Source organism: Engystomops pustulosus, chromosome 4 (genome assembly GCF_040894005.1).
Source record: "Engystomops pustulosus chromosome 4, aEngPut4.maternal, whole genome shotgun sequence".
Classification (NCBI taxonomy): Eukaryota; Metazoa; Chordata; class Amphibia; order Anura; family Leptodactylidae; genus Engystomops; species Engystomops pustulosus.
The window spans coordinates 208,375,375-208,396,737 of NC_092414.1; the positions used below are offsets into that span (position 1 = coordinate 208,375,375).

General features: G+C 41.5%; 1 protein-coding gene across 1 annotated transcript in view; it reads left to right on the plus strand.

Annotated features, from left to right (window-relative positions):
- Positions 1 to 21,363, plus strand: part of LOC140128228 (complement C3-like) — a 58,962-nt gene that overhangs the window by 18,284 nt on the left and 19,315 nt on the right. The window contains exons 13-33 of the mRNA XM_072149779.1: positions 1,036 to 1,239; positions 2,372 to 2,533; positions 2,623 to 2,752; positions 2,872 to 2,946; positions 3,032 to 3,232; positions 5,470 to 5,581; positions 5,927 to 6,012; positions 9,531 to 9,670; positions 9,763 to 9,969; positions 10,244 to 10,304; positions 10,433 to 10,519; positions 10,639 to 10,842; positions 10,996 to 11,071; positions 13,096 to 13,255; positions 13,745 to 13,846; positions 16,343 to 16,493; positions 16,646 to 16,794; positions 17,767 to 17,925; positions 18,034 to 18,093; positions 19,175 to 19,265; positions 21,017 to 21,068. Coding sequence (XP_072005880.1) covers positions 1,036 to 1,239; positions 2,372 to 2,533; positions 2,623 to 2,752; positions 2,872 to 2,946; positions 3,032 to 3,232; positions 5,470 to 5,581; positions 5,927 to 6,012; positions 9,531 to 9,670; positions 9,763 to 9,969; positions 10,244 to 10,304; positions 10,433 to 10,519; positions 10,639 to 10,842; positions 10,996 to 11,071; positions 13,096 to 13,255; positions 13,745 to 13,846; positions 16,343 to 16,493; positions 16,646 to 16,794; positions 17,767 to 17,925; positions 18,034 to 18,093; positions 19,175 to 19,265; positions 21,017 to 21,068 — 2,669 coding nt within the window. The remainder of the gene's footprint in view (positions 1 to 1,035; positions 1,240 to 2,371; positions 2,534 to 2,622; positions 2,753 to 2,871; positions 2,947 to 3,031; positions 3,233 to 5,469; positions 5,582 to 5,926; positions 6,013 to 9,530; positions 9,671 to 9,762; positions 9,970 to 10,243; positions 10,305 to 10,432; positions 10,520 to 10,638; positions 10,843 to 10,995; positions 11,072 to 13,095; positions 13,256 to 13,744; positions 13,847 to 16,342; positions 16,494 to 16,645; positions 16,795 to 17,766; positions 17,926 to 18,033; positions 18,094 to 19,174; positions 19,266 to 21,016; positions 21,069 to 21,363) is intronic.

The following is a 21,363-nucleotide window of genomic DNA, read 5'->3' on the forward strand; positions in this document are numbered from 1 at the left end:
GTATCTGCCCTGAGGATGAGTCAAATAAAAGCTGCCCATAGTTTCCATGATGCCTTTTGTTTTACCAGTAAGCAATTTAGCAGTAAATCCATTGAAATTCCTACAAGTAAATCCACTGATTTACTGCACAAGGTATATACAGAAACTTTACAGTGATTAGTAAGGCAACTTTCATCACATGGAGAAGAATGCAGCATGTAATAAGTAGTAGAAACCAGTAGTGAGACGATTACATAAAGTTTACAGTTCGTGGTATGTGAGTACTAGTGGTTAATAGCTTTTCTGATGAGCAACAAGTGCTGGTAGAGCAGAATGTGGGGGAGGGCGTTGCAGAGGATTGTATGACACAGTTTGAGGTGCAAGGAGAGACAGAGAAAGTTCTGCATAATCAAGACCTAGGATGAATGGGCTGATACTGAAGAGGATAGCAAAGAAATTGTTCTACATCTCAAAATCTATTGATTTTGGCTTGCACTATAAAGAATAATGAAGAAGCCAGTATTTTATCATCTTATGTATGATCCAGAAGAAAACAAATCAAGATTCTCTGGTTATAGACAACCATGGAAAATTAGATCTCATTGATATTTTTAGGTCACTGTGGTCCATGTGCTGTATTACGCAGACTACTGAAAATCAATAATGAGTAGGGATGAGTGGACCCCTTCAGACAAACCCGGATCTGAAAGTTCAGCCTGGGTTCAGGTCCGAGAACCAAATCGGGATGCCCACTCAAAACCCCATTGAAAGAGTTAACAGGTGTGAGTGTCCATGGTGTATGGGGGCTGTGAACCAAATGCTGGAACCGAACCCAAGCTTCTGTCTGAAGTCTGGTTTCATGGACCCAAACCCATAATGTTTGGTGTGGACCAGAACATTGTGGTTCGGGTCCACTTATCACTACTAATGAGTAATTATAGCATGACTGGTGACTTGTATTAACCACACAACTTTTCATTTCCACAATGTAATGAAGAAATGTCCTAGATTTATATCTTTGTCCTTGAGTACTGTATTGATACATTTTTTTTATAGATAATGAACAAAGGTCGAATAATGAAGGTGGGGACACAGGAGAGGGCAAGAGGCCAGACTCTGGTGACTATGTCTTTGCATATAACGGAGGAATTTATCCCGTCATTCCGCATTTTGGCATACTACAGCGTGAAAGCAGGATCAGGCCAGGCGATTATAGCTGACTCACTTTGGATTGATGTGGAAGATACTTGTATGGGAACGGTAAGAATAGTTATCGTTAGGATATCTATCTAGGGAATTGTTATAGATTATTTTATCTGTCTAAATTAGGCTTTTACCAATTCAACGTAACCAATCACAAACGTCTAAGTTGATGTAATAGTCTGCTTGAATTTACAGTAATTCGTTAACTATTTTAATGTTTTCTACATCTAAAGCCAAATCTATAGTCATATAAGCTACCTATTACAAAACTTGTTAAGATTTTTTATTGAAATTTTTTACCTTTAAGGAGGGATCCTCTATTTTGTGTTACATAGTTAATATGGTTGAAACAAGACACATGTCCATCAAGTTCAACAAAGGAAGCTCTCTGCTGTTCCTACTGTGACCAGCACCTGAGGCAGGCTATTCCACAGATTGACACTTCTCATAGTAAAAAAGAAAAACAATTTTTTATCTTGTTCATTGTAAAAAAAAGCCCTGTCTCCTCTGGTGATTAAACCTTGTGTTAAGATTACTTCAGAGATAAGTCATATTATTTATTAAAATTGCATTTTAGCTTGTCAGTGATGGCATTCAATCTCCAATCCTAGTTAATGGGGAACCACTTAACTGTTGCTGTTGCTAGGAGAAATCTCTAAAAGCCAAGATATCGCTCTATAAGTGCATATGTTTTAAATACAGTATATCATTTGTTAGATTTTATATAATGAATTCAAATTCTGTAGCAAAAAAATAAAGAAAAATGTGGTATTGCTGTAACCAGGACAAGAAAATACAGTAAAAAAAAAAATATTCATAGCAAATGACATATACACAAAAATGGTCTGTTAAAAAAACTTGAACTTGAATAAAATTATAGGGCAGTTTCTAATAACAAAATCTTATGTTGCAAAAATAAACCCACATGCCTGCGCTAATGCAAAATTGCAAAAATTTTGAATCCAATGGCCACCTTTGCTGAGCATAAGAACCAAACTACAACTTTGTTTCTTCATGGTAATTCTGTCCCCACCAAGCCAACATCAGTTTTGGTTATACACAATTACTATAGGTTTTAGAGACTCTACCCAAAAATAAGCGAATCTCAGAAGATGTCTCCTAGTTTTGGCTAAGTTTGGTGGATACATTCTGGAGATAAATGATGTTAATGCTCGGATGTTTCATACAGCTGCGGATATCAGGAGAAAAGGACAAAGACAACACAATTCAGCAACCTGAAGCCAACATGAGGCTGAAGCTACAAGCAGATCATAAGGCTACTGTGGGACTGGTGGCTGTGGATAGAGGTGTCTATGCGATCAACAGTAAACTGAAGATCACCCAGGGCAAGGTGAAAGAATAGACATGAAGAAAAATATATCTATAAGGAAAATATGTGTTTCATTTACAGTTTTCACAGAGTTTTCTCCTTCTGTAAAGGTCTGGGAATTGGTGGAAAGATACGACATTGGCTGCACACCGGGAAGTGGTGCCGATACACCGGGGGTGTTTAATGATGCCGGCCTTGCCCTACAGACAAACTTCGATTTAACAACTTCTGAGAGATCAGGTGATCAATTGTAATTGTTAAAGTGTTGTCCATCTATGGCACAAGCCCTGGATGGAGATTGGTCATCAAGTATCATCAAAAATGTAATTTTCTTATGAAAACTTCAAAATTCCCTTCAGAGCCGTTATGTCAACCAAAACTAAAGCGTAGACGACGTTCCTTCAACATAGTGAATCAAGAAATGGCCAAAAAAGGTAAGAAATTGACAAGTCTACCTAAATTCTAGGATGTGTTTTGGAATAGAGACTTCACAATGGTCTTTCTTCTTCATCCTTCCAGCATCACAATACACCAGTTCGGAGAAGAAATGTTGTGAGGACGGTATGCTGGAGAGCCCAGTGGATTATAGTTGTGAACGTCGGTCTCGCTATATTATGGATGGACAGAAATGTGTTGATGCTTTCCTGGACTGCTGCAACACCATTACAATGCAAAGGGAAGTTGCACATGCTCGGAGAAAAAATCAACAATATTCTAGATGTAAGGAGATGGAAAATGTCAGAATCAGGACCCTGTTCACTGTATTCATTAGGAAAGAGAAACTTATATATGTATGGAAGGTCATTCGTGAAGAACAGAACATATGTTGCCCATGTACCCTAACCACCTTTATAATCCCTAAATGTTGTTCAAGGGATTCAGCATTGTTGATACTTACATTTGTGCTATGTGCAAACTCTCTGTGATTCTTTGTTTGCATGTGTTGGCACCAGGGCTTCCACTAGGAATTTTGGGGCCACTGACTGACAAGATTTTATTTTGCCACCTAACATATAAGTGCTTCATATATTCATTCTCCTATATATAGCCCCAGCACATGCCCCCAGCAAATAGGTAATCACAGGGACTGAGATTTAGCCGTGTGGTCCCTGCCAGCAATTCTTGGCCCCTACACTTTGCCAGGTACTCCAGCCCTGCCACCAGTATAAAGATATTGGGGGTCATTTACTAAGGGCCTGATTCGCGTTTTCCCGACGTGTTACCCGAATATTTCCAATTTGCGCCGATTTCCCCTGAATTGCCCCAGGATTTTGGCGCACACGATCGGATTGTGGCGCATCGACGCTGGCATGCACGCGACAGAAATCAGGGGGCGTGGACGAACGAAAACCCGATGGATTCTGAAAAACCGCCGCATTTAAAAAAAAAAAGTGTTGCGAGACTCGCGCTTACCTTCACCAGGAATAGTCCGGTGAACTTGAGTGCATTTTGGCGGGCCTCGGGGAACTTCAGCGCAGCATCGCCACTTGGTGGACGTCGGAGGAACTACCTTAGTGAATCCCGGCTGGACCCGAATCCTCCGTAGAGAAGGCGCCGCTGGATCGCGCATGGATCGGGTAAGTAAATCTGCCCCATTCTCACCACATGCCCACAGTATGTAGATAGCTACTGCAGATGTCTCCAGTATATAAATAGCTACTGCACATGCCCCCAGTATATAAGTAACCCCTGCACATATTTCCAGTATAAAGGTAGCCCCTGTAAATGTCCCCATATTTAGGTAGCCCCTGAACATGGCTCCAGTATATAGGTAGCCCCTGCACATGTCTCCAGTATATCGGTAGCCCCTACACATGTCTCCAGTATATAGAAAGCCAATGCAAATGTCCCCAGTATAAAGGGAGCCCCTACACATGTCCCAAATATATAGGTACCCCTGCACATATTCCCAGTATATAAGAAGCCCCTTCACATGTCCCCAGTATATAGCTGGCATCTGCACATGCCCCCAGTATATAAGTAACCCCTGGAATATTCCCAGTAAATATTTAGCCCCTGAACATGTCCCCAATATATGGGTAGACTCTGCACAAGGCTCCAGTATATCTGTAGCCCCTGCACATGTCTCCATTGTATAGGAAACTGTTGCACATGCCTGCAGTGTAAAGGGAGCCCCTACAGGTCCCCATTATATAGGTAACCCCTGCATACATTCCCAGTATATGTCCCGCACAAGTCCCAGTATATAAGTAGCCCCTACACATGTCTTCAAAATATAGGTAGCCACTGCACATACCCCCTGTATATCAGTAACCCCTGCACATATCCCCAGTATATAGGTAGCCCCTACAGCCTAGAGCAGTGAGGCCAAGATGTTCTTCCTCACGTTCACTTAATCAAATGAAGCAATGAAGAAGTACCATTACCCTCCATAGTCATTGGACTCCTCTTTAAGCAATTTTTTTTTTTTTAACTTGCCCCTAGACAGTGCTCATATAGGTTAAGTAAAAAATGCATCTGTTGCTTCCCCGCTGAGGTCCCCGGAGTTCACCTTCTTGTTCCCGGTGTATGTGAGTGCGTGTCTTATGACACAATTTACGATGTTTAATCCTGCGTATTGTCCGAATCCGTCGGATCATCCGATGGCCCGCCCCCCGATTTGTGTCGCGTGAAAGCCGGCGCCGATGCGGCAAAATCCGATCGCTTGCACCAAAAACCTCTGTTAAATGCGCCACTAATCGGAGATTGTCGGGAAACCCGACGAAAGTGCCCTCTGCGGACCCTTAGTGAATGAGCCCCGTTATCACAGAACTGCTGCTATCAAATACTCCTGAACAATTGGGTACAGTATCTATTTAAATCTAAGCATCTCCTTATATTTCTAGGCCTGTGTCAGCTGATGCAAATATATGATTGAAGGTCTTCAGGCATAATGTAGAACCTGAGCATGTTTTAATTTTTTTATGGGATTTATATGTTTTATTTATTTTTTTTAGTTGATGATGACTCTGATTACATTGAGGATTCTGAAATTGTATCCAGAACACAATTTCAGGAAAGTTGGCTCTGGAAAATAGAGACCATGAATGAAAGACCAGATGATAAAGGGTGAGTGTAATTAGCATATGGTTGAGTCATTTAAATGGCTGCCAAGATTAGTTACTATATTAATAGGCTATCTTAAGAATTAGGGATGGCAATATTCATGTCTGTGCCAAGCCACAAGTTTAGGATTATCTCTCTCTTAGCCTGAACACTGAGCAACCAAATCTGAACATGTCAGTTCCTTTCCGGTTGTCCTTGCTCGGGCCGGACGTTCCAGCACAGCGCATGCTGTGAGTGTGCCGCCCGCTAGTGTATTAGGAGCCTAAGTCTTCACTTGCATTTCACTACCTAGTGTTATAAGATAAGTTTAGGCTTTTACTCTATGAGTCTCTTTTGTCTTTTCCACAGAATTTCGACAAAGTCTATTTCCTTTTTCCTAAAAGATTCGATCACCACGTGGGAGGTTTTGGCTGTAAGCTTATCGGACAATAAAGGTACATTACTACTTTTATCCTCATGTAAAGTGTATATGGGTTATAAAAAAAAAAAAAAAACAGACATGTGGGCACCTGGATAAAGATCAGCCGCGCCAAGCAGAATCGGTCGCCTCCTGAAAGGACTAGTTGACTAGCAATATACCTAAGGCCTCACAGATATGACTATACTTGGGGAATCTTTTCTAGCCCACAACTAGCTCATAGCTTCATAGAGGTCTATTGTACATGGTCCCAGGTGCCAAGAGACGGTGCATCCTGCAATGTTCTCCTGTGCAATACAGGCCACAAAATTTCCCCTGTTTGTGGCTTGTATTGCACACATGTCATGAGTATGAGGCCTAATAGGGAGGTCAGTCCTGTGAAGGGACCTTGTTACTTGTCCCCAGGGAGCCTGAGGTTGAGCTGTTCTCTAGTTCTCTAGGATTTCCACTCTCTTATCCATCTCCTACTAACCCTCAAAGATGGAGTTGTAGGTATAGTCACTGGTTGATCTATCCATTTAGAAGGACAAGGCTTCACAACCTATTGAATGGAAAGTCAATCGATGTATGCCTTTATTCGGTTACATGGCACAACTGATTTAAATTGCATTAATCTGGAAAGGCTTCAACTCCTTCAGGCAAAGAATGAGGTTGGGTCTGGTGTTGACCAATATTGTAGTTTGAGACCACTATTACATTAGGAGTGTTTTGAAACTGGTTCATTGGTGGAAGTCGGGATTGACCAGACAGCACTGAAGGCCACTCTGAGGATTGTACCAGGGCCACCATTGAGGATAATAATGGGACTCTTGTCATGGGCCAGTTCAGGAGAAGGGGCTCTTTCTGAAATCCTAACATTCCCTTGATGTTGACAGTTTTGGAGGATCCTCAGACTTCTTCCTGTGTGCAGTAGGTAGGTCCTACCCTCTAGTCCTGGGGTCAGCTGGCATAATGGGGTCAGACTGGGGAATTTTCCAGGGACCCCTATCCCCAAAGAGTGTCTGTGCCAATCATGTACCTGCTGCTGCTGGAGTAGAGGAAAATGGGGCAGTTTCCCAGCGCTGGATCTTCAGGGAAGTTGCTGAAGTTGAGTTTCCCTCACACTCTTTCTTCTCTGGATACAAGGAGCAGCTCAGCATTGGGAGTAGGGTGGGGGGTGCAGGTTCTCTAAGTTACTAATCAGGCACTGTAGGATGACTGCAAAAATGTAAATGTCTTTGTTTTAAATGTGTGTGATGTGTAAATGTGTAGCGCAGCGTGTTTGGTGTCTGGATGTTTGAATATACATGTATTGACATACACACACTATACAGTAGAAATGATCAAAGGATTATGCACATCTAATATGGTCCTTGGTTGAACTTGATGGACATTTGTCTTTTTTCAACCATATAAACTATTATACTATGAATATATAAATCTGAGTGTATGTGTGCATGTTTTTGTGTGTGTCCAATAAAGGAATCTGCACCATCGCGTTTAGTAGCCATATTTTGCACAGCCGCTCTCTGTGACTCAGGGAACGTCATAGACTCGGTTTTGATATGAAATTTTTACCCTGCACTTTCCAAAATCCACCTATTAACCAACATATACAGGAGCCATTGTCTGCTGCTGCTGTAGCAGATGGAAGCTGAGCCATGATTGGTTGTTATTTTGCCACAGGTCATTAATATGAGCTCTGAGCTGTGATTGGATATTATAGGCAATAAGTATAAGGCAAGTTGTGTATGAGGCAGTATGGATAGAAATAAAAGCAGAGAAAGACAAAGAGACAGAGAGAGAGACAGTGAGAAACAGACAAGGGCGGAGAGAGAGACAGAGAGAAACAGAGAGAGACAGACAGACAGACAGTGATGGAGAGAGACAGACAGTGATGGACAGAGACAGACAGAGACAGACAGAGACAGACAGAGACAGACATATAGAAAGAAACAGACAAGAAGAGACAAAGACAGAGAGATACAAAGAGAGAGTCAGATAAAACAAAGAGATTCAGATGAGGACAGAGAGATATAAAGATAGATATATAGATATGGATATATAAATATAAATATATATAAAATTGGAAAAAGGCAGCACTCCAAAATGTTCAAGCGAAAAAAGTTAGTGGTCCTCTTTATTCCATAACATAATGCACAGGGACAAGGATTGAAAAAGGCTCACACAGAGCACAATACGTCACTGTACACTGGGGCTCTTTTACTTACCCGGTCCTGTCGCGAACCAGGGGCACGTTCTCCGACGAGGATTTGGGTCTTCCGGCGATCCACTGCGCCCGATGTCCTGGTGCGCCGAGGTCCGCCGGAGTTCACCATCCTATTCCATGCGACACATTTTTAAAAAAAATATCATGGTTTTTCTGAATCCGTCGGGATGCAACCTGGCGCCAATGCGACACAATCCGATTGCGTGCACCAAAAACCCAGGGAAATTCGACGCAAAACGGTAATTTTCGGGAAACCCGACGAAAATCTGCGATTCGGGCCCTTAGTAAATGAGCCCCATTATCTTGGGGTATAAAGAGGACCACTAACTTTTTTCACTTGAACATTTTGGAGTTCTGCCTTTTTCCAATTTTATATTACTGAGGACCTGGAGCCAGGCCCTATTAGGTGTGCAGCTACCAATGTACTTCTTTTTGTGCTGTTTGGACTTTCATTAAAGGGGTATTCCAGCAGTAAGCATAATTCATATTCAAATGAGTCATTAAAATATAAGCGAAAATGTAATAAGTTGTTATTTAAAATTTTGCTCCCTTTAGCAGAAAAAATTTTTGGGCATACACAATAGAGAATTAAAAGCTACTGGCTCTTTAATCAGTTCTGTGACCGTGTCCCTGTGGAGCAGACACAGGGCAGAAGATGGCACCGGTCACGCAGGTCATGTGATGATCACTATTTTTGGCTGTAATCAGTTGGTTGTTGAAATGAGACGTCATCTCAGTGATGTAATATGCAGGGATGGGAGTTACACATTATTACTATGGCAACAGAGCAGGAACGTCTGTTACATCATCAATGGGAGCAGAGCAAAAGACGGAGGAGGAGTTACTGAGAACTAAAGGATCGTGGGACTTGTAGTCGAAGATGGCGGCCATCTTGGATATAAATTGCATTTCAAAACGGAACTGAAACATAAACTCTGCGTGTGAACCTGGCCTTAAAGGGGGCTCAAAATCAGGTCAAAGAGGTGCAGTGTATATGATAAAATTAGTTACTATAATTTATTCCATGAGTTTATATGAAGGATAATTAATTTACAAAGCAGTTATGTATGTGAAGTTGTGTTATAGTATGAGAAAATACATTTCATGGGTTGGGGTGGGGGGAAGTAATCAGATTTCCTTCTGCACAGCCAGGAATAGTGACTATTCCTTCTCTTACACCATCTCCACACCAAGTAAGTGAAAGGGCCGCCCCGGCTGTGGAGTGCGCCAATGCTGGGTGTTCCCGACTTGCACCTCTGTGAGTTCCTGAAGCAGTTGGTTCAATTATATATAATCTGACATTCTCTCATGACTTCTCCTGGCAGGTATCTGTGTGTCTAAACCTCACAATATTCAAGTAAAGAAGGACTTCTTCATTGATCTGAGGCTTCCATATTCTGTGGTGAGAAATGAGCAAGCAGAGATACGAGCCATTCTCTACAACTACGGCAAAAATGAGTTTAAGGTAAGTTCTAGAACTTGTCAAAACAGATCATCTAACCTGAAACACTGTCACTTCTTACTTTTACCACAAGGTGATTGTTGTCTTTGATTCAGGTTCGTGTAGACTGGACCTACAATGAAGAGTTCTGCAGTCTCTCCACGGCCAAGAAGAAGCATAGTCAAGAAGTAGTTATGAAACCTACCTCATCAGTGGCTGTACCCTTTGTCATTGTGCCCTTAAAATTGGGGGAATATGACATTGAGGTGAAGGCAGCTGGGGAATATGTATCAGATGGTATAAAGAAGAAAGTGAGGGTTGTGGTAAGTATCAAACTGAGGTGAGAATTGGCGTATGGCCTTGATATGATGGTCCATGCCATATGGCTGGTGAAAGATGTTACATTGAGATCTTGTCCTCTAGATATTACTCAGCGCAGAATAAGCCCAATAATATTCATCCTCCTCAGATTCCATATGGACTGACACATGGATGAAGCTTTGAGTAACACATAATGGGGCACAGTCCGAGTCACAGCATCCACACAACTTGTTGTATCCATCAATTTCTCACCACTTTCCCGTTTTTCATCAACAGCCGGAAGGAAGACGTCTTGTACAGACTCTCACATCCGTCGTTTTGGATCCAGAAGCTAAAGGTCAATATATTGTATTAGACTCATCAAACAATTTTTAAAAAATTTTTATAGATGAAAACCCTTTATTTGGGATTTCTAGATGTGAATATATAAAATGGAATCCGTACTTATTTTTATTTCTTAAACAGGAGGAGTACAACAAGAACGGGTCACAGCGGTAGATGCCAAAAATAGGGTCCCGGATGCACCAATCAACACTATAGTTACCATCCAAGGTGATTCCAGAAATCTTCCTTTTATATCCCCAACATTTATTCACCATGAAGAACATTTGTGATGAAATTATGAGGATGTTCCTTGCTTGATCTTTTGACTCCTTCCCCCTTGTAACCAGGAAGTCCAGTAAGTGAAATGGTGGAGAAATCGATTGATGGTGTCAATCTCAACCACTTGATCAATGCCCCTCATGGATGTGGAGAGCAAATCTTGATGAGGATGACAGCAACTATGATAGCCGTTCATTTCCTGGATCAAAGCCACCAGTGGGAAAGGATAGGAGTAAAACGTAGGGACCAGGCCATTGGGCACATCAGAGATGGTAAGATATTCCCTGTTTTATGTTTCTGTTGGTTATCCATTAGATTGTTACATTTTTTTTATAAACCAAAAATGTCAAAAGTTAACCCAGAGCTACCTTGTTAACCTCCAGAAAGATGACCTATGTTGATGTTTTTTGTTCTTTTTTAAACAGGTGTAAATCTAGCATTAGCAGTTGCAAAAAATGACGGTTCGTATGCTGCCTGGCTCCACAGACCTTCCAGCACATGGTACAGTACAAGATATTGCACTGGATTCACCCTCTAACTCTTGCTTTAATTGCTTTAATTTTCTAATGTTTTTGACTATGTGACCCTACCATGTAGAAGGTTTATTTTCATATTTTCCAGTAAAAGATAGAAATTGGCTCTTCTTTAAGGCAATCAAAGGAGTTAATCCGGTGTTATGGCACCTAAGAGCCTTCTGATTGCGTGTTACTACTGAACCTTTCTTCTGATTCAATGTAGTAAAACACAAAAAAAAGGATTATTACGCGCTGGTGCGCAAGCACTTGATCTAACCCGTGCCCCTTCCAAAAGATTGTATGTATGTAGAGTAGTGGCTCTCAACCTGTGGGTCACAAACCCTAGGGGGGGGTCAAACAACCTTTTAAAATACCATCAATTTATAGATAGGTGCATCAGAGAGCCCTCTGTCTGCGGTCTCTTACCGATGCAGGCAGCTCGGAAGCGTACCAGTAGTAGATGAACATGGATTTACGTATTTAGGAAGCATTATATTATGGCCTGGAGTCGCTGTATGGGTGGGGAACTGCACATGGGGCTATATATAAATTTAAAAGTGGGAGGGGGGAATTTCAACAATTAATTGAAGGGTACAATTTCTAAATATAATGGTGTATAAGGATTTATACTGTATATTTATTTGGAGGTGGTAAATAAAGGGGTGCTATTGACTTATTAGGGGGGCTGAAAATAATGAGAGGTATAATAGAGCACCCCAATATTTATACAGCATGAGCATCTCTGTAACACATATGCAGTTGTTCCCATAATATACAGTCCCCCCAATACATCTACAGCACCTTCCTTTATAGAGGCATCTCCTAAATACAGAAATTCTAGAGGCGTAGGGGTCCTGAAATATCCAGTGGTCAGTGTGCAGCCAGTGAATTCTACATCAGGTCCTGTCTGGTGTAGAATTTCACTATAACCTTGTTGTGAAAGTGGCGTAAGGGGGGAAATAGTCGTAATTCCTTGCCGTTCACGAGAAATTGTTACTATTTTAAGGCTTTTACGCCAAGCCTTTAGTAAATGCCTTGATAACACCCCCCCCCCCCCCCAATGTGTAATTTTGACTATGCACACAACAGGCCATGTGTCATTAGGGTGTGAGGGTGTGAGTGCCAATGACAGAAGAAATGGTCTGCTCATGCACAGGGTCGTGGAACCCAAACCATGTGTATGAACCCATGGGGAAACCCCTGGCCAATCACAGCTATAGCTATTAGGGAAGGGTGTGAATTTGCTGGTTTGGCTGCATGGCCGCTAAACCAAAAACACGTCCAATAAAATAGCCAAAACTGAAAACATCCACAAGAAGTTAGATAAATAATTTTTTCATGAGAATTTCTAATTTTTTTTTTTCACAGAATTTGGGCTTTGTAAATAAACATTTGTACTGTATCTTTTATGGGAATATTTTAAATATTTCCAAAAAAATTTGAAAAAATGTGCAGCAAAACCAGCAAAAAAAAAAATAAAAGCAATTAAAAGGCGAGGGAAAATGGAAAAAAAAAAAATCAACAAGAAAGATTGTTTTTGAGCAAAAGCTCCAATCAGGGCTATTTACCAACTTACAATATTAAAAGTGTTGACAAAAGATTTAATAAACCAAAAGGACAGACCAGTCTCTTTTATGGATAACAATACCAAGGATATGGACTAGATTTAGCCCTCATCACTGAAATGCTCCAGGCCCCTGGATTTATTCATTGTGTCTACAGCCAATGGCTGGTGAAGAGCTGGATCTGCCCTATCTCTCTGGATCTGCCCTGTCTCGCTGGATCTGCCCTGTCTCTGTCTGGATCATACTGATAAAATGTCAGAGCTGTAACCCATGAATAAGGATAAGTGAAACTGTTAAGGTTCAGGTTTAGCCAAGTTCACCCCTAGTGGTAAAAATGGCAATCGGAGTTGGCACCGATGGCAGGTGTTACCCTTTAAATGCCACCAGCAAAATTGCCACCGGCATTTAAAGGAAACCTACCAACACGGATCATATTTCTTTTTAGGTTCACTGCTTACGTGGTCAAAGTATTTTCCATGTCTTCAAGTCTGATTCACATTGACCAAAATCTAATATGTGATCCAGTGAAGTGGCTGATTAAAAATAAGCAAAATTCGGGCGGTGATTTTAGAGAGGATGCACCCGTCTATCACCAGGAGATGGTGGTAAGTACAAGAACCTCACAAATGGACGGTAATAATTAAACTATAGGCACGTGATATGGATCTATGAAACATAAGGAACCATGGACACTGCTGATCAACAGTGGCGTAACTAGAAGCTGATGGGCCCCAGTGCAAAGTCTGTGCCGGGCCCCGACTATTATATATGGTTTATAGTAATAGTCTTCTCATATGGGAAAGTGACATCATAAGGGCCCCCTAAACCTCTTGGGCCCAGGTGCGATCGCAACCTCTGCAACCCTTAATGTTACGCCCCTGCTGATCAACAAGGGAGCCCAGTGCTAATTCAACAAATCTGTATTGGAGTAGATGTCGCCATTTTTACAACTATGATAAAATTGATGTGAATTATTTTTTAAGACTTCAGTTTTATTAATAATACCACCTCATAACACATGTCCAGGATTGAAGTGATATTTTTTAATGTTTTTTGGTTTATGTTTAGTAAGAATGTTATCTTTTTGTATATAGGGTGGTATAACTACAGGTTCTGCGGAGCTGGATTCCAGTCTCACCTCCTTTGTCCTCATTGCCCTGCTGGAAAGTAAAGAACATTGTGAGAAAAAAGTTACTGTAAGTTATTTTCATTCACAATAACTCTACTTACCTCTTCTACACTTCAATACAGCCTTAAAGGGGTATTCCTCCCACAAAGACAAGTTTCTTATATGTCCTCAGGATAACAAAATAACACATTCTCTAAGTCCCTGTTATTAACAAAAATAACAGCATTTCACAGATGTAAGTCCAACCTCTCTCTATCAGTCCTACTGTACACAATTTCAGTTGCCCCTAGACCCGACCCTGTAACTTTTGACTTAAGCTCGGGCCCCCATTTTGAATTCCAGTGGGACTCTGTGCAGCTGAGATTTCTGTTTCTGTTTTCTTTCTGCTCTGTGCCTCTAGCCCCGCCCCATGCACGGAGCTCAGACTGATACACAGACACTCACTGACATCCTGCCAACAAACTGCACATGGCGAGGAAAGAGAATATGCAAACTACAAGCAGATCCGGGGGAAGGGAGAGGCAGGCACATGTCATGCCTCTGTGTGATAGAAATCTCATGCATCTCATCATCTCTCATCTGTCTCATCTTTCTATGTATGTTAGTACAATGTCAGAAGCCAGATGAAAGTGTATATACACCTGTACCCTGGCAATCTAACCACATTGTCGCCCCACAGAACTAGATGGATTATAATGCCCAGTTATAGGAGCTAAAACAGCAATAAAACTGAGTAACATTGTAAAGTAAGGGGTTAAAATGATCTTTATTGTGTAAACATCACTAATGGGTTGAGATTTGAGAATTTTCTTTTGTGGGAAAACCACTTTAGCTTTAATCAGTTGTGGGTATGAGAACGGAAGCAATGCATGCGGCAGGTAGTATCTTCTAAAAAAGTTTTTCAAAAAGTGTAGTAAAAAAAAAGAGAAACATTTTGGTCATGAGAGACACCATCTAAACAGTCAGGATCCAAAGTCAAGAATAAATGAACAATTATTGAACTCTTTATTCAGGAAGAATTAACATTAGTAACGAGCAGATTGGGTTTGTGCCAAACGAGTTTGGGTTTGGTGTTCGGTTACCATCTCGCATCCCACCATTAACTCGGTATTGTTAATTCTTTTAATGCTACTGTCCGCGCCACCGTCTCCTTAGCATCGGTTCTAGCACTGGTGTTACTAGTGGGGGTGAGAATGCTGCCGAACCCAAACCATAATGGGTCAACTCATCCCTAATTGACATCTTCTTCAGGTCTACAGTAACGATAGGAAGCAGTTACCCCTAGCACGTATGTGTCATGTGAATTCTTTTTGACCATGTTCACTCCATAATTTGTAATCAACTAAAAGTCTAATTAACAATTACTATTCAATAAGGAAGGTCGAGTAGCATATATCGATCTATATGGAGAATGTTTCTGCAGCAATATGCTTGTGACAAGACATTGACCCACTTTTTAGGGTAACACCGTGGCTGTATTACAATATGACCATATTGCTCACTGCTGGTTTTGTGGAATGGGTAGATATTAGCACTGCTACAATAGATGTGTCAGGTTTGGTGGTAGTGGATCCTCTGTACAACTGCGAGCAATGGCGTAAGCTGACACCTGGGAGCGGAGTCTAAGTGGCACCTGGTTTTTATGAGAGCCTGAGCAGAGCGGGATGGACATGCTGCAGCAGGGTTCAACCAGGTCGTTCCACAGGCACGACTTTGCCAGCGGTGGTGGCCAAGGCATGGTACAAAGTCGTGAGGCAGAATCTTGGTTGGGGACAGACAGGAGGTCAAGACAGGCAGCATAGGATCAGAGTCATCAAAAAAGCAGGAGGTCAGGACGGGCAGCAGTGATTTAAAGTCAGGAACGGAAACAGGGTCACAATGGTAAATCAGCAGACAGGCACTGGGCAACGAAACAAGCTATCTCTGAGGCATATAGCACAAATATCCAGCGGTGAATGCTGGGAGAGGCTGGCTTTTATAGAATTCCTGGAAATAGCTGGCACCAATTAGCAGTGCGCTGGCCCATTTAAATCTTCGAACAACGGTGCGTGTGCCCTAGGAGACGGAACCCGTGACAAGATGTAGTTGCTAAAACACAAGGAACCTGAAAAACTACAATTGACATTGTACACAAGTCACATATGCATAAGTCTAATAGTAACAAGCCCATCTATCATACCTTGGCGCCAAGAATGATGTTGCCCCCTTGCCTCCTGATAATGCACCAATGCAATGCTCCACACCAGCAGGACAGTTCAAGGCCAAGTCTGGCATGGAATTGCGCCATCGCCTCCCCCTTAATATGTGTAGGCTATAATTAGTACTCAGGTGTGGCGCAGGAATGTCTGCAACGCCGACCACGACCCCCTTCACACCCGACTTAGCATAGAGGTGGTGTAAGTGGAGAAATAAGCTCATTTTCAGGCGTACAAGATAAATGTGCCCCAATGAATAACAGGGAGCAAAAAAAAAAATATTTTAAGCAAACTAAAGGTACCATCTGTACAACCTGCATATACTGTATTATACAGAAATTTTACGATTTCAATTTCATTGGATACAGGATCTAAAAAGAAGCATAGAAAAAGCCACAGAATATGTGAATAAGAAATATCAATCCCTGAAGAATCCCTATTCCATAGCCATCACTTCCTATGCACTGGCTAAGGCTGGAAAACTGGAGAACTCCAAGAAACTAATGTCTGAATCTGCAGGTAGGGAACTTTTTAATTAACTTTTCCTTTAAAATCTACAATTGATCATATCATATCAATGTATTTCATTACAAGCTCTTTATACTTACAGTATATTAATTTGTTGTAGATGCTATCACAGATTATAATGATAGATTTTAATGTTTTTTCAGGTTTCAGTTATTCCCGGTTATTAGCACTTGAGGCCTACTCCTATGTTCTTCTTACCCTTCTTAATTTGAGGGAGTTTGAGAGCGCAGCACGTATAGTGAAAATGATAACCGAAAAGAGATACTATGGAGAAGTGTATGCCTCAACACAGGTATGTCCTTCGATTGACCTAGTCAATGTTAGCTTGGGTCCCTCACTGTCATAAGCTAAGATAATGGTAGACCAAGTCATCTTCTAACTATTCTGTACCTCTCTTTTCTTGCCACTGGAGGACTACGAGCCATGATGGAAGCCATTCTTGATCTACCATACCATGGGTCACTTTATTGTACTGTAAACTTTTTGGATCTATACAGTTTATATACAACATGTTAAACATACCAATTCTGGCAGACTTAGTGAGGAAGTAATGAAAAGTAAGATAAAAGTTACAATCAAATCAAAAGAGCAACCAAAGAAAGGGAAGAAGAGGTCTGTCAACCAGCACAATTACACAATGTACACAAGACAGGTCCCTGCTCATAAGATCCTACACGCTACAAGGGCGAGCATACTTATACACAAAAGAAAGGTCCCTAATAGGGATGAGCAAACCCGATCCACAATATTCTGGCTCCTGAATATGGACTTTGGACAGAAGTGCGAGTATGAGTTTGGTGTTTTCTCTCACCCCTGGAAGTAACACTAGGAATCGGCACCATTGGGTGCTAACCCTGTAAATGCCGGTGGCGCACAGGCAAAAACACTGTTCAGGAGAGAAAACCAATAAGTTTTATAATCTTCTCATATGAGATGTGTGATATTTTATGTACATTGTACTAATAACAACCAGGGGATTTTGGAGCTAGATGAACAGGAGGGTTGGTCGAAATAAATTAAAAAGTGAATATATAATTCTACTGCTTTGTGGAGATACTTGAAGATATATACTGTATTTTGCAGCAGAAACTTTGATGCCAAAGTTATTATTATTTACATATTTTTAAGTTGTTCAGCGTCTTCTCTCTGTCCCAAAACATCCTTGGATGATGAACCTTCTTCAGACAACATGCTGCTTCTCTGTTCTATTGTCTTAATTTCTGTGAAATCACATTTTCATTATTGTCTAACTCTTCTATTCTAGTCTACGATGATGCAGTTTGAAGCCCTTACTCAGTATCTGATTGATGTTCCAACATACAAAGACTTGGACATGGATGTCTCCTTCACTCTTCCTGGGAGATCCCAGTCCATAACTCATCGTCTCAGCCTGAATAATGCCTTGCTGGCCCGATCAGAGAAGGTGAAGATCCAGGGATGTGATGGGCTCAGTAGTCACAGAATTATCACTGAGGCCAGGAAGAAAATATCCTCTACATTCTCATGATTGTATCTATCTATTTCATTGCAGACATCTGGAATTGGAGAATTTATAGTCACTGCAAAAGGAAAGGGTCAGGGCACTTTGACGGTAAGGGAGGAGTGTATTTCCTAATGTTAAAAGGGTTTGCCCCTTATAAGCTGCCACATTCTTGATTCATCTCTGTTCAAAAACTTTTTAATGCAAACAAAGATTCCCTGTATCATGGTTATATCAGAAGAGGGTGGGGTAGGAAGAGCTCTCCTTACAGAGACTTTGCCAATTAAGGCCGCCTCTGCATGTAAGTGGAGGTAGCCTTATGTTTTCCAAAATAAGAATAAGGTAAACATTGTCTCTTAGCTACCTTGTTAGGCAGACTCCTTAACACCAAGCGTGATTTTTTTTAGAAAACCTAAAGGCATGATGTGTGATTAAAGCCAAACCAGTATATGCATTCCTTAAAGAACAGCCTTTCCTTATCTCATCCTAGAAAACGTATTTGTATATCAGAAGACTAATTAAACAGAACCTGTCATCAGCAATTGACCTTAAAAACCACAATCAGAATATTGTCAAGCAGTGTAACACCTTCTAGTTTCTTTCATGTCCCAGTGTGGTGGCATCATCCAGAAAATCAACTTTGAAGTGAGATTAAATATGTTGTGTGAAGTCAAGGAGGCGGAGAGTTTAGCGCTGAAGTCAAGGTAGGGAGTTCCGAATGTCTCCTCCTCTGTGTTTGACATTATTTCATCGGACTTCAGGAGATCTGGTTAGTGATGTCTCTGGATGCAGGACCATCAATTACAGTGAAGGAACTTTCTGAGGAAAAGAGAGCTTGACTTCAGTGTTAAAATTTTTGCCTCCTTGACTTTATACAATCAATTTACATCTCACTACAAAGTAGATTTTTTCAGTGATGCCACTGCACTGGATCGTGAAAGAAACACGATTTGGAAGGTATTCAGCTGCTTGACAACATACTGGTAGTGGTTGATTAGGTAAATTTTTGCTGACAGATTCCTTTTAAGCACTTCGTCTTTCTCTCAGTCCCCTCAAGACAATGGAATCGAAATGTAATGACAAGAATGACCACTGTACCAAGTGCTGCCTCGTCTGTCCATTGGCTCTTTTGACGACCTATCAAAAATCTTGGAAAATCCTTTTAATAATTTTAATTTTATTTGATCCCTAGGTACTTTCTGTGTATCATGTTGTGGAGACAGAAAAGGAGAAAGAATGCAACAATTTTGATCTGTCTGTGACAATAGCAGAAAACCATTCGGGTAAGATTATCGCCTTTTTTGGTTACACATTTAGAAGCCCTGATGTTCAGAAGGGAAAGATATACGTCCAACTCGTCACACTAAATATTGAGCAACTGGAACTGACCTCAGCATATCAGTTACAGCTGTGTTGGAGCTGGTCGTTATAGCCGGCTCACTGCTTGGATGTATCACACTCGCTTATGTGTACGGGGCCTTGATTGTGTCCAGCATTTTATGTCAGAGACGATGAATAATGTTGCTCAAAGACAAATTGCTAATTTTTAGATAGTCTATCTAATTTTTAATGTCCTATCTTTCGACCGGATAGATGGGTAGATAGGTGCTGTGTATTCCTATGGAGAGGGGCGGGGGTGAGCAGCTCTCATCCCCTGCTCCTCTCCCTGGCGCCGATGTATACACGCCGTACTATGGTACGGCGGGCATACATCGTGTGAATGTAGCCTAAGACTGGTTTCTTTCCAAATACTGCCTTATATTTTATAGAAAAAACAGTGGTTGTTATAGATCAGTGGTGGCAAACCTATGGCACTGGTGCCAGAGGTGGCACTCAGAGCCCCTGCTGTGGGCACCCGGGCCATCGCCCCAGCACACCAGACAGGACTCAAAGAATCTTCCTGCAGTTCCAAGCAACTTAAAAGATGCTGCTTTCAGTCGTATTTTGATACTTACTTCGCTACTTGGGACTGTAGGAAGAGGGAGAATGAATAGACAGGGACAAATTATCTTTGGAGGAACTGCTGCTGGCCCCACGATTGTCTGTGTACAGAGGGACAATGGAAAGAAGCTAAAATGATGAACATTTTCCGTCTTTCTACTGTGTTGGTGTCCTCAGGAGGCCAATCTGATTGAAGGTTGTTGAACAGGGAGCAATAAGTTACTGCTTTAATTTTTGATTGGCACCTCACGATAAATAAGGGGGGTTTTGGGTTGAAGTTTGGGCACTGATGATGTAAATGAGCCTGAGCAGCTTTGGGCTCCATAGATGTCAATGAAATAAGAGAGAGATCCTATCAGTGAAGGCATTACTGAACAGGGGGCTATCCTTCGGCCCATTTTACCATATTCAAGTAGATAAAATTTAACTTTTATTCCTAAATTTCATATAAAAAGTATAAATGAATCAAGGTAAGGTTAGCCCCAACTTGAGTAATTTGTAAAAACCTGCCAAGCTAGGATCCTTCCCATTCCTTTGAGAATAATAGCGAGGGCATACACCAGTATGTCAGTGTGCTGGGTTTACAATCCTTCATCCAGGTGGTGGATGATCTATAACAACCACTGTTTTTTCTATAAAATGTAAGGCAGTATTTGGGAAGAAACCAGTCTACATTCACACGATGTCGCCGCTGGTCGCGCTGCTCACCCCCAGCCCTCTTCATAGGAATATATGGTGCACGGCGCCGTATTCCGTCAGAGATAGGTCCCATCTTTTCTGGACTACAGAATGGTACAGTGCCGCATGTGTGCTGCTCTGTACCTCTCCTGTACAGTGTATGGGGGATGTATATACGTTGTATATACATCGGCCGTATATATGCCCCCCATACGTTGGTGTGAATGTACCTAAGACTATGTAAACATTAATATTTTGACTTTGTATGTCAGTGTGCTTGGTTGACAATCGTTCATCCTTGTGGTCGATGCCCTTTAAATATTATATCCCTAGAAACTTGTCAGATTCCGCGTTTTAAGCAGTTATTGACTGAAATGATAGAAGATATCATTCATATTCCCAATTTCATACACAGTGAAAAAACCTGCTGAGGCCAAGTCTACAGTTTCCATCACCATTTGTACAAGGTATGTGTCATCATTTGCAAATACTGGTCATGTGAGTGTCAGTCTGGTGTGTGCCGCTACATACATGGATAAGGTTAGCAATGATTTTGTGAAGAGCAAAAAATCAGACACTGGGGAACATTTACTTACCCGGCCGCTGGAGTTCCCAAAAGTGCATTGTCTGACCATAATGCACTCTTCCGCGATTCACTGAGATTGTGCGCCCGATATCCTGCATGTGTCGCTTCCCCGCTCAAGTCCGATGGAGTTCACCTTCTTCTTCCTGGTGCATGTATGTGCTTGGGCTTGTGACACA